This window comes from Polyodon spathula, chromosome 16, assembly GCF_017654505.1.
Source record: "Polyodon spathula isolate WHYD16114869_AA chromosome 16, ASM1765450v1, whole genome shotgun sequence".
NCBI lineage: Eukaryota > Metazoa > Chordata > Actinopteri > Acipenseriformes > Polyodontidae > Polyodon > Polyodon spathula.
The window spans coordinates 36378575-36395378 of NC_054549.1; the positions used below are offsets into that span (position 1 = coordinate 36378575).

Here is a 16804-nt window from a genome sequence, read left to right on the forward strand (position 1 = left end):
TTCTACTGCATGAACACCTGAAAGCAATCTTAAATTAGATTAATGCCTAACAAAGCAACTTTTCCAGCATTTGGCTTAAAACAGTGAAGACTCATTCGACTCCATGATCTGAAACTTTGGCAAGACAAACAGTTTTGTATAAAAACCCACAAATCCCCAGGGTTTGATCTCATAATTGCACACTGGAGTGCACAAATGACAGCGAATAGCAACTTCCTATTACTGTGGAAGAAAAGCATACGTGTTGCCATTTTTGTCTTTGACATGGCTTTCGACATTTCTGATGGATGACACGTCCATAGTCACAACATTTCAAAACAGAGTAAAGACACTTAACTGTTCTGGACTCAATCTGAGACCCAGGTTTGAAAATGAGCAATGGGTAGGAACATTATAGAAACTGGCTTTTTTTTTTTTTTTGTCCAGCAGAGTTTTGTTTTAATCTACTTGTCTTAACATATACAGGAATTTTTACAACACCAAAAACATATATAAGACCATGAAACAAAAGAGCACCCATAGAGGGAAGGAGGGGACGTACTTTTAGTAACAACTCACTACAAGGAAATTTCGATCATGCCAGGCTCACGAGATGAAAGCTTTTCCACGCTAGCAATACTCACACAATCAGCAATCATTGGCTCTATCAGAGCATATGACTTGTGAACTGCTGAACATGTGCAATGAAGATCAAACGTTCATATATGGTAAAGAAACGATTAACGGGCAACACAAAGGTCACATGCTTACTGAAATGAAGGAAAACTCAAGAAAGGGTAGAAATACCTCGTGCACACACAGCTGCAGTGCAGCTTTTTTTGTTGTCCCCCAAAACAAATATATGTGAGCATAATCATGTATACTTACCGAAGTCTGCAAATTAAAAAAAACAACAACAAAAAAACAATAAATAATCCTAATAATGTTTGTACGAATGAGTGGTTGCACTGTACTACTCCCAAACAAAACTGCATGGTAAAAGTACCAAATAGGGAATATTCTCCATTCATTGATCTACAATCAACATCAGAATCAAGTCACTTCATCCAAAGGTTATGTAGAGAACAGCACCTATCTTTTACTTTCTTGAAAAGTGTGTGCAATATATAATATATATATATATATATATATATATATATATATATATATATATATATATATATATATATATATATATAATAAACATACTGCACTGCATTTCCAATAGGGTTAGCCACATACAGTATGTGCTTGCTAAACCATAAGTAAAATTAAATAGACACATATGTATATCTATGTGAGTGTTTAGAGTAACTAATGCTGGAGAAATAATTTATGTCTGCACCATACTTGTTATTCTGTTTCACGCTTGCTCTAGAATAATCTAAGGTAAAAGACCATTACCCCTCCAGCTCTGCGATTTTCTTATCCGTGTCACTCTTCTCGCTTTCCACTTCCCTGAGGATCTCCAGGAGTCGGTCCACCTCTGCCTGAGACTTGCCCGACTCTTCTTTGTAATACGCCACCTCTTTCTCCAAGTGCTTCACTTTCTCTGCAAACTCAGGGTTTATCCTTGCTACCTCCTCCGCTTCATGGGCCTTTACCATTATAAAATATACATTCATACAGAGAGAGAGAGAGAGAGAGAGAGAGAGAGAGAGGGAGAGAGAGAGGGAGAGAGAGAAATTAGTTCAAATATCCTGCATTGCAGGTCAAAAACATTTCATAATATTCAAAAAACAATGGGCACAGTTGTTAGTTCATATGACGTGAAAATCGGAAGAAAATAAATAATTTTGCTCCTACTTGAAGTCTTCTCCAACCTTTGTCAAAGCGACCTGATAAGAGTCTACAGGCGATATAGATCTATATTGTAGATCGATCAGTGACTCAGACTACTGCCAAATAACATCAAGGATTAACAGCTTTCTTGAATGACGCCTTCTTTCAATGTGCACTGTGTGAGCAGACAGGAATGCATTACCTTGATCGGAGTGAGAATGCTGCAAACACCATGAACTAACAATCACACCTCATCATTATTTGACACTTTTATAAGTGGCGCGCATATCAAGAGGAAAACTGTTGAGTCGCAGACAACTGGTAAACAAGAATACATGTGCAGTATGAGAATGTGAACGAGGGAAAGCTGAAGACATGCTAAAATGTGGCACAGTTTCAAACAAAGGAACAGTAATACACCATCAACAGGGTTGCAGAACAGGTTGCAGCCAACGTAAAATACATTTGGCCCAAGGAGACACACTGATAATTGAAAAAACACTCAAAAAGCAAACAAGGCACCACAATGTATAGCCTACCGCAGATGTCCCGTCATTCCTAATTGGCATCTTGAATGAGCAAGCAAAGGGAAAAACGAGGCAAGCAAGGCAATGAAAAATTGCATTTTTTAATGAAACATGCATGGCGAGGGAGGAGAACATAATGAAACACAACTGTGCTGATCATGTCAAACAGTCTTTGCAATGCTTTTAGGGTTGATTTTTATTTTTTAAATGGTTCAAAAATAAATACTGGTTATCTTAACAGATAGCACTAGCACTGGGATTTCAATTTACACTCTTGCTTTTCATATGCAACATATATTTAAGCATGAGGATTAGACTAAGAGAGGAAGTGTGTATGCATTGCGCTGCTGCCATGGCTATGCAATTTAACCTTCCAGAAATGTTTGAAAATATTCTGTTATGCAATTCAAATAAAGTCTTTTGTCTTAAACGCTGTTCCCCACAGATAAAATAGTTCCCTAAAGAAAGTGTTTTATTTCTTTTAATTTGGTATACTCGTTAGACCACCAAATATCTTTCTTTTTTATGCAAACATCATAAATCGACTTATACTTAAAATAATTAATTATTTTACTTAAGTCTCCCAAAGGGAGCAGTAACCCTAAATTATCTTTTTTTTTTTTTTTCTGCCAGAAGTCTATCTGGGTTTTCATGGGAACGGACACTGAGATTTTAAACATCCCTACATGAATAATCTTTCTCTATAATGTTTATTTTACATGGTTCACAATGGACCCTTACGAAGCACCAATGCCAATTTCAGGTAATATACACAAGCACTAAGTCCTATTCCTGCACTGATCAGAACCCTTACTGTGCTTCCGAAGGGGTCTTGAAACAGCATGGCGTGTATAAATACAAATTGATAGAATCACTTAGCTAAACTGAACTGTTTACCAAACATAATCAATGCAAAACAAGATAATTTCATATTTGATAGTCTGGGATACTCACAAGCAACACAAACCTAAAACCGAACTCCTTTGGAGAGAGAAATGAAAAGGGTGGGCTAAGCTGCTATCTAAGCAAGATGACTAATTCATTCAAAACCATTGTAATGCTTTCAGCCACCTGTCCTTTGTGAGACAGCAGAGAGGGTGGGTGGGGGGGTGTGGTGGAGTGGGATGGGGTATTGGTACTGTAACAGAATGAGGATACTTGTATATATTGTTACAGGTAGGCTCAAGAGATATGGCAGTAAGGTTTTCCAAGACTGCTTTTAATAAAAAGCTTTGACCTTTTCTTATTAATTATTTAGCATTTGCTTTATACATCTGTAGTTTTTTTTTTTTTGTAGGGATGTAAGAATTTCACAAATGAGAAATGACAGAGAAGAAGCTTCCGATGTTTCCGCGTGTAATGATTTAATTTACAAACAATGTCAGATGGCTGTTTCAGTGTTTATCACAAAGCACTGCTGTAAAATCTCTGCTAATTGACCAGGTCACAGGATAACACTGGCCAGTTACATTCTATACAGGACAGTAGCTTCCAGAAATCCTCACCCCTCCTCCCGGCATCAATGAGGAAGAAGAGTAAAGTTTTGAAGCCCCAGTGGAGAGCGGATGCCGCTGGTTAAAATCTGCTTCATTTGAATAGAGGGATGACTTGTAAAGTGAATGGTGCCCACAGTGTTTTAATGACGTTACCAGAAACAGAATACTTGTTAAACTTTTTTTTATTATTATTAATTTATGTATTTTATTAGATTTTATGTATGTGTTAATATATTTATTTCAGTCTAAATGTACCCAGTTAATCCCATGAGCCTAGCTGTAATAAACAATGTTTGCATGCACTCATCATTATAGGCCTTGCAGACTTAAAGGTGTGGAACCTTGAGGAAATTTCATTTTTTGTTCTTTATCGTCAGTGTGTCCGATCAGTGATAATATATTTTTTATTAAAGACGCAAGACCTTGAAGTCTACATAGCTTGTTTAGTTTTTAGCAGACCTGAAATGCTGTATACCGATCATCTATAAAAATATGTTTGTTATAGTAAAGTACACGGTCAGGTCAATGAGTCCTCATGCTTTCAGATGTTACAGAGGGCATTTTCAGAAATGACTTACTGGCTTGTACATCTGATTGAACAACTGCTCTGCTTGCTACATTGCAAAGTTGGGGAAGCATGAAGCACAGGACAGGGAAAGAAGGAAAGATCCAGGAGAACAGTATTAGCTTGACAAATCCACTGAATTTGCACAGAAGAGCTTGTCATTAAAAAAAAAAAAAGTAGAAATGTAAGTATCCAAACATTCCAGAGTGAAAGTGAGAGGCACTGGGGGAAACACAAATGTTGACTTTGGCTGTTAAAAAAAAAATAATAATAATAATAGCTTAAGTAAGAAATGTAAGGTTTGCATTACTTTTCTTTTCTAAAAGTTAAACAACCCATGAAATAAAGAAAACTGCCCACTTCTGATGATACATTAAGTGTTGGCCTCGAGGAATGAATCACCGCAAAGTGCTTCAGCCTAGACGGCAATCCATCAAGCATGCTTTAGAGTCCGTAATAATACGAGATTAATTAATCTCCAAATGTATTGCTTTCCCTTTCAACATAGGCTTGAAATGCATTATTTGTTTTACAGAGACATGTGAGCAGTGCATACTGTAATAATAACAGAGATAGGGCTGGGCTCTTCATTGTCAGACCATGACGACATCTTAAAGGTGGAAAGATCAGTTTGAAGAGCTAACAGGAAAACAGAAAGGAGCTTTTAAACCCTTCTACCCCAAAGATTGTTATTTTCAACAAACATTTCTTATTGTAATATATTAAAGAGTGAATTGTTTTAGTGCTTGCTGTAAGTTTCGGGAATAGATTGCACACTTGTTTTATTTAATTCATTAAATTTGTATATACATTTTAGGAGAATCTTTGAAAGTGTAGTTTAGAAGGGGTGTGCGATAGGTAAGCTTTAATGAAGGGCTACGTGTTATTTGTGGAATGTAACCCAAGCTTAAAACATGCATGTTTTATATAAGAAAAAAGGGATGTACATTATATATTCTGTAAATTACAGTAATTTGTAGCTTTAAACTACTGATTTCCCCCTTAGTCGATCCTTACTATTATTGCTATTTTATTTGTATTACTGACAGCTATCTTTCATACTAGCTCACTTGTTAACCAGCTCTTCTTGTTCATAATAGTAACAATACTTTGGTCTGTGTTTCTAAGGTGTGTTGTAAGAAGGAAAAATGGTCATTCTATTTTATTCTAAGAGAGACCCCCAGAAAAACCTAACATTAAACCAGACATAAAAAGCCACTTCACTCGTGCTTTGGGTTAAAGGAATGCATTGAACTGGGCCTGGGCCTCCCTTCAGTCTTACAATTTCATTCCTATTTAATCTAATAAAGCACGCTCATTCACCTTTAACCGGTTCAGAATTGCAGTTGCATTAATGCTCCATTTACTTTACACTCCACAGCTTTCACATTTTATACATTAGCTGAACTAATAATAGGACTGCAGACACTAATTGCATTTGAATGGGGTTTTTTTGTTTTTTTTAGAAGCAAAGGCCAGTGGTAGACTAAACACAATTGTAAAACCACTAAAAAGTAAGATGCTTTTCACTTTTTTTTAGGAACGGAAAAGTGTAAAAAGTAAGATTTCCGTGCCGTGCTGTTCATTTATAATTAAGTTTAAAATGTTTCTGTAGCGCTTTTTAACCCTGCAACTGTCGAGACAGAGTAGCACCAATAGGGACTGTTAGTCCTGTATAAAGCATATTTAATTTCTTACTGCCCATTCAACCATATTTAAAACTATTACTATGTCTCTAAAAATGTTTTGGAAATTGATTTTAAGACAAAAGAGCATGATCTATAACAATAATAATAATCATAATAATAATAATAATAATAATAATAATAATAATAATAATAATAATAATATACTATACGATAACATTGATTAGGTGTCAATATGTAGACTATATTTTACACAACAATTTGGGGTTCTGTTTTCTATTAGTCTGGTTTTCCATACACTGCTAAAGCAAGCAACATGGAACGAATACCCTTCAGTAGCAAAACACCGCTGGAGAGCCTTCCACTGAAGAACAGCGCTGCTTCAGTTGCAGCATGTTGAAACATAGGTCTTTCATTTCTAACTAATTATGAACTCGCCCGGTAACTTCAGGGAAAACAAAAATGAGTGAGAAACATTTGAGGCTATCAGCAGTTTAAGTAAAGAAGAAATAAATAATACGTTGTAAATATATACTTTGAAATTATGCAATTAAAAAGATACAATTACAGAAAATATAAATAAAAGAAACCCTGGCACTGTCTGCATATGATAAGACATTAACAAAGATTTCTAGTCGAGTTTCCTTCAGTATTGCTACATATTCCAGAATTGAGTGTTTTACAGCTGTGGGTGCACATATCTTGTAAACAATAGGTGAGAACCTGGGATTTGACTGTAACGGAATCACTGTTTTATAAATACAGGGCTCACTAAAGTGCGTGATGACAGAGCTGGAGAGCAGCAAGTAGGATTTCCTCATTCACTGCCAATACTGTACACTGTAATCCCATTATACAAGAACACCACCTCCATCTGGAGTACAATACATTCACAGGGGCTCAGTGTACGCCTTTGCCATTTTTTTATTTTTTTTTTAAACCGAGATGAAAGAAATACTTAAATATGCTAAACTTTACTACAACACGTCAGATTCACAATGGTCGTTTTTTGTTGTACATAACTTGGGATCAAATCCTGATGCATTCCATTGATAAAATAAAAGCACATGGCTTTAACTGTTTGTGGTGCCTTTATAGACTAATGAGATAATTACTAATTGTATTTGAAAACAAAACACAATAAATGTCTCAGTGATCAGAGGATCAAGTATATACATACTGCAGATGGTAATGTACCAGGATCAAAGCTTATTTAAAGTTTGTAAGACCAGCACGTCTCCATTTGTCATTTAAACTTGTCCTCAGCTTGAAGGCTGTTTTTTTTCCTGACTAGTAATGTAACTCAGTCTGTTTTTCATGTACTCACTGTTGGGTTGGAATGAGCCATATATCATAGAAGCGTTTAACACCCCTCTGTGAACTAGAATGTGTTTCGATTTGTTCATTTGCTGTTGGGGTTGCCCTCACTTTTGGTGTAGGTATAGACAGACCCAGTGGTGTCGGGACAGTTGCAGGTGATCTGTATGGTGCTCTTCCCTTGGTTTTGTTTCATAAAAATGGTGAGCTATACTGTGGCACATTTTTATATGACTGGTTAAGAAATGTGTTAACTGATGCGTGACTATATGACTGTTTTCATTTGTAACAAAGCTAGAAATGTATTTTTTCATAAACAACTAAACACATAAGAGAAGTAAGTATTTGTAAAAGAAATAAAATAAATGGGATTACACTTTTTGGATTGGATAGTAGTAGATAATAAGAGTACAATGTGTCAAAATGAAAACTGTCTTTTGTGTAAAAAATTTAAAAAGAAAAACATGTTTTGCTTTAGGCCTAAATTGATAACAAGTGTTGAGTTATTGTGGACTGTTGGCAAAGTTGTTTTTCAAGTTGTTTGTTTGCTTTTTAGGCACGCATAGACTTCTGCTCCGTTCCAGTCAGTTCAAACTGTCTGAGCACAAAAGCATGTCTGAGTCAAAATATTTCCACAGACTTTCCACAGGGGCTGTGTGACTGAGTGGATAGGCAATGGGATATACAGCCCACCTATAATAGCACGTAGCTCCTTATCATTCATCTGCCACATTTGTTACCAAACTGGTTCCAAATAATGTTTTCAATTCCATTGTTTATTATGATATTTACATATGGTGATCCTTATGTGTGTTTGTTTGGTACCTGTTTGGGGATGCGTGGGGGTCTAATTATCAAAATGCAACAAAAAAACAGTAACAGTAAGTGTCTCTAATTACTGTGTATTTACATAGTAGTTACATAGTAAATACAGGAGTACTTACACAATTATTATGCATAGCTACAATGTACTTCATCTTTTTGCATGATATGAGAGGACTCAAGGATTGGATGGACACGCTTCCAGGGTAGGGTTAAGAAACATGGGCAGGGTAGTGCCGTGGGCAAGATTGTGTTGCTACAATTGCCAGTGTCAACCTAGCACCTTTCACGAGCACAAAACATACAAGACTTTGTTCTAAATATGTGCAGTGGCTACATTTAGCTTCACTGCCATTTCAATCTGCTGCAGGGCTAGTGGGTCTTTTCCTCCTTACAGTATTTATTGTTCACTATGACTGAATGGTTTTGAAGGTGAAATGGCAGCTTTCTTTGGGTTGTAAGAGATAATTCATTCAGACAACGCAAGGGTCTAATACTAGCTGTCATGCACATTAGTAATGCATCCTGCTGGCTTTTACATACGTAGGGTGATGAAACATAGATGCATAAAGATAAAGTGTTATCAAAAACTCAGATTATTGATTGTAATATAATGATAAACAAAAGGTATAGGAAATGGTGTGAAAGCATGTGTACTTTTCAGAAATTAAGGAGAAACATTTTCTCCAAAATGTTTCTTCTTCTAAGTGAATTGTTTAAAAGTGCAGCCTTTGCAGCCAATAAATAATAACAATAATAAAACTAATAATAAAACTAATAGTAATAATAATAATACTAATAATAAATATCATAAATACAAACTGAAAAGTTTCTGCAGAGACACCAGCAATAATAATTCAGATTCATTTTTTGGTTTCCCAAAACTGAACGCGCCAAATTTTGACAACACTTCGAACTTTGAAAGGAATTGCAGATAGCAGAGCCCTGGAATGGAAAATATTAAACACAGTAGGAAAAGTACAAATTGACACAGACAATAGAGATGTAGGGAGGGAATGAGATTCAAACAGAGCAATGTCAAGGTGGATACAATGGAGGTCAGGTAGAACATTTGTTCTGTCTTTGCGTGATAGCTCGTAAACCCTCACACCCCTCTCCCTCATTTAGAACATGCATTTTGTTTTTATTTAAAAGCATACAAAGGGAACAAACAATACGTTTTAATTCCAAGTTAGCTTTGTGTGTTGCCTCCTTCGAGAGTCAGCAAGTACATAGTCAGGTAGGTTCTTATAGAATGCAACACATCCAATATCGATGTATATACAGAACATATACATTACATTTTAGAGTGCATTCAATCAGGTAATGCCTTTCATAACCATATATAATTTGCATAAGAAATGTTTTTTTAATCTGATATAAAAAGGTATTTCTACTATTACACTTTGCATTGCAGACTAAGAGGTAGAGAGCCGGCCCCAGACCCTATCCAAGTGGAAGGTGTGTCTGTGTTTGAGGTTTCTGTATTTTATTTTGTATTTATCCTGGCACTGTCATAGACGTCACACATTGTTATTGTGAAAAGATGATAATCTCAAAATGTACATGCAATAACTTGCTAGTAGCATCACGTCCACTTTGCAAACCTTTGAACCTGGCACTTGGTTCAGAAATAACAGCAGAGGCCAGATAAAAAGGTTAGGAGAAGCTTTTTCTGGCCCAATAAAAGATGTTTCTCAAAGGCATTTGTTACTGCTTTTTATCAAACAACACATGCATCCCTAATAAAGGCAGCTGCTCATTTCCAATCACTGAAACAAATGGTTCTTGGTCACCAATGAAAGAAATGTGTGAGCAACAAAGGCACTGGAATGGACACCTATGGAAAAAGCAATTTATAACATTTGAACACGTCTCAAGAAAACGTTTCAATTTTATGACATTTGGTGTTTCAATAATCACAGCTGTGCTGAAGCACACCAATTTTTAAAACAGATTTAGATCTGTTCTGTTTAAAATCTGTTCTTCATTAAGTTATTATAGAAAAGGTTATGAAACTACCATAGACCTCATTTACTGTAAAATTGTTATGTCCTGAGCCCTGCTAAGCTGCCAGTTTCAAAGTGCAAGAGTTGGAGTGATACAGTGATCATTTCTTAGGTTCACAGACTGCTTTGACGCTTACTTACTTCCTTGCTGACAGAGACGCCATTGTTTGGCTCCACTGTGATACTCATCAAACTTTACCAAATTCAGAATAATCCTTGATGTTTATTGGTACAAGGACAATATCATTGCATAATATCTAATTAGTGCCAGTAAGGGCCAAGAAGGAATTCTTCAGCTGCCACTTACCTTTTTCAATTGTGTTTCCAACTTACTACACTCTTCCTTCTTTTGCTCTATGGCAATCTCCAGGGATTTCAATTTGGAGTCCTTTTTCAGGCCCGAAGAAGCTAAAGAAGATGCATGTTCCTTCAAGTCGATTAAACCAGCCTGAAACGAGACAGAATGATACCAGACAACCAGTGAGATCAGGTCTAATGAATGCGCAGATAGGGGGCCCGAGTGAAATGGATCTGAAATGCCTATGTATCCATGCAATTTGTTCATTTCCACTCAATTTCCTTCTTTTTTTCAAATCAGCTTAAGAATATTAAGAATATATCTATATATATATATATATAATATATATTATATATATTTTGGATAGTATATAGATATTATATATATATATATATATATCCTGAATGTACATGTCGTGGTAGTAATATGCAGCCAGGACTATATAATTGAAAACTTTCTATTCGAAACGTCTTAATCAGTATTCTTTCGGATCGCTGTCGAGTTTTCTTGTACCCGGCGGAAACCGTTGCAGCTTGCTGCTTCATTCAAGCCAAACATGGACAGTGCCTGGGGTCTAATGGTATGCTTTCCAGGGAAGTGTCAATCGGCCAAAACTCATCTGATACCAGAGCCTTGGCAAGTTTAAAGTTGATTCGTATGATCTTAATGATGTCTCTGCAATGGTTTTGGAAGCTGTAAAAATCAGCCTGTTGAAGCCAACGTGTCTCATCAACTTTTATTCCAGCTAAGGCACGGGTTGCCAAAGTTTGCCCTTCCAAACTTGCTCCAAATTGTTTAATTGATCCAATTAAACCTCCACTCAGACCCTGAGGTGGTTAATTACATTATTACCTGTGAAACCTGATGGAATGGCCCTCCAGGACTGTGACTGGCCACCCCAGAGCTAAAGCTTAATCCACAGACAGGAGTCCGGAGACTTGCTAATGCCAGCCGATCTCATGTGACCAATTACTGCAGCTGGTCTAGAAACTGACACAGCCCCCATCTTCATCTTGAGAATGAAACCAACATACAAACAGCTGGTGCAGCTGGTCCTTTCGGCAGTAGAATTTGTGCAAACCATGCCAGCGCCTTTCCTGTTTAAATTATGAGTGAACTCAGAGTGGAGTTACGGTGGGCGATCACCCACTCCATTACACTACATTCTAATTCACACTTTAAAGCAGACAAATTAACACAGCCCAAGATAAAACCTGAATTATTTGCACCTTTTAAGTCAACTGCAAAACTGTAGTCTTGATTTCAAGCAATCACGTTTGTGGCCGAGTGTCAACAAACACCAAAAAAACACAATTCTAGCAGACTGGGATTTCAATAATAATAATAATAATAATGATAATAATAATAATAATAATAATAATAATAATAATAATAATAATAATAATAATAATAATAATAATAATAATAATAACAATTAGCACCTAACTAAAACCTATAGCACATAAAGTACATGCTCATACAGCTCACACTCAGAAAGATTGCTCCAGCATGTTTTGGAACAATCAGGATTCCATTTGGCATCTGATAAAGAATGGTGGGGATTGGACTCTTACAATCAGAAATTGTAAGAAAAAAATAACAGGAAGCCGAGACAAAGCTTATTTCCCTGTAAAGTCATGTCGGTACATGAGCTAAGAAAATAAGGGCTTTAACATTGCAATCAATGTTTTTACTTTAAAATGTACATTAGGATCAAGGTTCTGTGTTGGAATTGCACATATTTAATTAGCAGCTATCTGTAAAGTCTCATGACTCCGTAAATAAAATAACTAAAAAAGTGGTATGTGCGTGTGTGTGTCCTAGTATATTGTCTATCGTTCTCTGCATTGCTCTGCATTTCTCTGAAATCAGACACGTTCAGTGAGTGCATTCATGCATTAGAAATGTAAGTTTCCAATACTGCACACTAGTAACCCATACAAATCAGTACTGTTAGGTGCCGGATTCAGATTTAACTGATCTCTAAGTTAGTACTGGACAGACAGTAAACTGCCTGTTATGTCCAAAATGGTTGAAACAGTCATTTCAAGTAAATGGTTTCCAGACAATGAAGCAAAACAACGTGCCTCCCTGTACAGTTAAACGCTCAACAGTGGTCTAACGTCACTGATGACACATTGTAAGATACAATCTCCGTGTCCATGAAGACTGACCTCTTTCTCCGTCAGTTCAGCCTGCAATGCATTAACCTTCTCCTTCAAGTCCTTGTTTTCTTTTTTATAGGACTCCGTCTCTTCCAGCCTTTCCCGATCATCTCGTTCCCTTTGTTCCTTCAGGCGCTCGATAATTCTTTCCTGCCAATGATAAAGGTAATGCCAGGAGATTAAAGCCAGCTCATTATTGAAGAATTGCAAACAGTCACCACTCCTGCTTGCTGGACGTTACCAAGGGGCACAACATTATCATTAGCACAAATCAGAGCACATTTTTAGACAATGAATGGTAATGAGCATGGACTTGTGGGTGCCAAGACATACTGCACTTCAATCCAGATCTGCTTAGGGAAAACAGTTTCAATGTGCGCTAGTCACTGTTGTTTGAAGTCGGCAGACTAATGATTTTATTTAAAATAAATAAAAAATAAGCCAGTCATAAGACTATAATTCTAAATATACTCGGCAACAGATCCAAATACTGCTGTTTAAATATTTTTACAGAAGAATACTGAAAAGACACACACAACACACACACACACACAACACAACACACACACACACACACACACACACACACACACACACACACACACACACACACACACACACACACACACACACACACACACACACAACACACACACACACACACACACACACACACACACACACACACACACACACACACACACACAGATGGACACACACACACCTCATGCTGTAATGATACAAGTAATGGCTGTATTTGGGCATGCCACAGTTCAATTGAAAATAACTCACTCAATTTTTCTTAAATTAGAATGTACAAAAAATCTGAACATTAAGACTAAAACCACTTTACAACATTGCAATTGCAGTTTTATGAATTGGATTTTACTTCATAAATAAAGCCAAATGATAGCCATTCGCTACACCAGTGATATTGTACTTTATGATGTATATATAGCGAGCCAAAGGGAAAGGGAGTCTTGAACCTACTTATATCTTACTGTGTTTAGTTCCCAAATGTGGCATTTTGTGCTCATTATTAGACGTCCAATCATGAAAATATCACTGGCAGTGATCCCAGCTTTGCTAGTTATAAATGGAGAATTAAAGACTGGAAGGGTTTAGGCGTAAAAGATAAGATGGATGATGGGCTGCCTTGTATTTTGAACCATTCATCATCAATCCTGTTAGTCAAAGTAAAACAGTTTGATACATTAAAACAGGTCATGTTGTACTTGGCTACCCAAGTGATGACACAGTAATAGACCCCTGTGACAAAAAAACTGCAACGGTTTGCATATCAACAGCTGTGCATGGGATGGTATGCCATGACATTCTGTTCTTTCAGTCAACAGAGGAAGAATATTTCAAGAGGTGCTAACCAAATCCTATCATAAGAACATAAGAAAGTTTACAAATGAGAGGAGGCCATTCGGCCCATCTTGCTCGTTTGGTTGTTAGTAGCTTATTGATCCCAAAATCTCATCAAGCAGCTTCTTGAAGGATCCCAGGGTGTCAGCTTCAACAACATTACTGGGGAGTTGATTCCAGACCCTCACAATTCTCTGTGTAAAAAAGTGCCTCCTATTTTCTGTTCTGAATGCCCCTTTGTCTAAACTCCATTTGTGACCCCTGGTCCTTGTTTCTTTTTTCAGGCTGAAAAAGTCCCTTGGGTCGACACTGTCAATACCTTTTAGAATTTTGAATGTTTGAATTAGGTCGCCACGTAGTCTTCTTTGTTCAAGACTGAACAGATTCAATTCTTTTAGCCTGTCTGCATATGACATGCCTTTTAAGCCCGGAATAATTCTGGTCGCTCTTCTTTGCACTCTTTCTAGAGCAGCAATATCTTTTTTACAGTGAGGTGACCAGAACTGCACACAATATTCAAGATGAGGTCTTACTATCCAGTGCTATCTTAATACTGAATTGCACACAAACAGAAAATTAGTTAAGAGCCTTTATACAGCAAATTGAAGTTTAGTGCACGTACCCATGGACTAACCAAACTTGGGTTCCAGATTAAAGAATTTGATTGCAGGATGTTTGCAGTACTGTATCAACATAATGAAGCATTGTTATACCACAATGTTCATTTTACACTAGCTTCTGCAGTTACAAGGAAATCGGTTATGTACTTCTCCGAACCTGTGCTTTCACTGTGCTAAAAGCAGAAAAATATTTTCAAGAGACATACGACTGACTAATTTGAACGTCAACTCCATTAGCCTGCATTAGTGCAGATGTCAGATGTGTGTGCTAAGTGGGATTAATGCAACATGTTCCACTCAAGAAACAGCGACTCTAGAAATGTCAATAACGTCTCGTCACTTTAAGGTTTGTCTTGCTATTAACAGTACAGCAGGCCCTCCTCACTAAACAGGACTAAGATAGAGAAACACAAGTCTCTACTACTTACCTACTGTGCTGCGGTACATCTGAGACACAAAACGTATCAAATCCTAAAGGAGGAACACACCTGTGCATGACCCTCTTTACAGGGACAGCACAAGGATTTATGAGCTTTAAGCTGAGGGAACACATAACCTCAGTTTCAAACTACTGCATGTCACACCAGGGGAAAGTTGAGGTTTGATAGAGCAAAGTTGCCTCTAACCAGGTCTCTCAGTCTCCTGGAACCAGGTTTCAAGCTACTGTTCCTGAAAAGGTGGCTTCGTGTTTCCTCAGCTTCAGATTAGAGTTCTGAACCAGCCAAAGGTTAAAAAATGAAGGACTTAGTTCAACATGTTTTGGTCACAGCGAGACATATAGGCCATAATATAAACATAAAATGGAGCACCTTGTTGGCTGAAGCTTCTGGTCTTGTGAGGACATGAATGCACCCCTGATACAAGCATCTAGACAGCAGTAAACTGACTGGATAAGCACACATGTAAACAGACAGAGGGGAAGTTCATGGAGAATTTACAATTGTTCTCTTTGCACTGCACCATGCAATGATCTAGAAAAACTCTTAGTAACTGAAAAGTCTTTTTTTTCTTTTAAGAAACTGAAGTTACTATATATGTTATTATGTGGCGTATCTTTCACTCAAGTGTTGAAATTCAGGGCTGTCTGCCACTACAATACGCATCTAATAAAACTACATTTGTTTTTAGTCATCTGTGATTTTCATTTAACCTGAAATCCCTGCAAGACTGTAGGAAGAGCCAAAGACTTCAAATTCAGACTTAAAAACAATTCTTGGCATTTGGTTCAGACCTTCTGTGCTAATTAAAAACAGCAACTTGCACACCGTGAATTAGTACATTCACAGGTTTTGTGACAGAATAAGTAATTGCTATAGAACATATTCCATAATGCAAAGTCATTAAAAACCATGCAAACCACAAAAACACAGCATTTGGACAACTAAATTATCAAACCATCTTATTATGAATGCTAAACAGAGAATCTTTTGCATAACTTTCTGGGTGGACACAGAAGCAGTTCGTAACAAAGAAACATTATAAAAGCTGAACGCAAACGCATTATTCCAGATGAAAATGCTTAATTTATATGTGGGCCTGTTGAACCAAAATAAACCCCTTTTGTTTTGTACCACCACCACCCTAAACGTATAGAACTACAAACAGTTCAAACCGCAGAGATTACGAAGGACAATGTGTTTATGTGAGCACTGGTTTCTCGAGGTTTATAGTTTAAGGTATGCATTGCCTAAGAATTTAAACCACGATTTTACTTTTCTGTGGTATATTTTTTATATTTTACATAATGTGAGAGACTCTGCTTCTCTCAGGTTCTATTTCCAGCACTTTATTGACCCAGGCACACACAGGATTTGAGTTTTCAAAGCACGGCTGTGCTATTCTTTAATTTTTTAAACAAAATAAACAAACTGAAAATAAACAAACTGACTAATCCTTTTGTGGCCGTCCACACTCACAACCAGGCTTTCCACTTTGCAGCCCAGAATGCATAAACTGTGGGGTTTTTATACCCTACAAAATCATGCAGTTAGCTGCTTAGACCAACTGCCAAAATAATTAAACAATTCACACAATTACCCAACAAATAATCACAATTAAGGCTTTTTAGCCCATTGCCTTCTGGGGACTGTAGTCCTGTGCTCCACACTCTTTGCTCCTTGTCTCACAATATACATGTGTATTTGATTGTACATAAAAGGAAAGGTTTTGAATATACTGAATTGAATTGGGTCAAGAGGCCATGTCAT

General features: G+C 36.9%; 1 protein-coding gene across 10 annotated transcripts in view; it reads right to left on the reverse strand.

Moving 5' to 3' along the window:
* The window catches only part of LOC121329395 (ERC protein 2), a 262968-nt gene that overhangs the window by 155812 nt on the left and 90352 nt on the right, over positions 1–16804 (reverse strand). For 6 of the 10 annotated variants that reach the window (XM_041274982.1, XM_041274986.1, XM_041274981.1 and 3 more), the window contains exons 9-12: positions 12616–12756; positions 10451–10591; positions 4363–4398; positions 1384–1577 (exon numbers count right to left, since the gene is read on the reverse strand). In XM_041274982.1, coding sequence (XP_041130916.1) covers positions 1384–1577; positions 4363–4398; positions 10451–10591; positions 12616–12756 — 512 coding nt within the window. The remainder of the gene's footprint in view (positions 1–1383; positions 1578–4362; positions 4399–10450; positions 10592–12615; positions 12757–16804) is intronic. The other 4 variants (XM_041274987.1, XM_041274985.1, XM_041274984.1 and 1 more) reach the window with 1 other exon arrangement.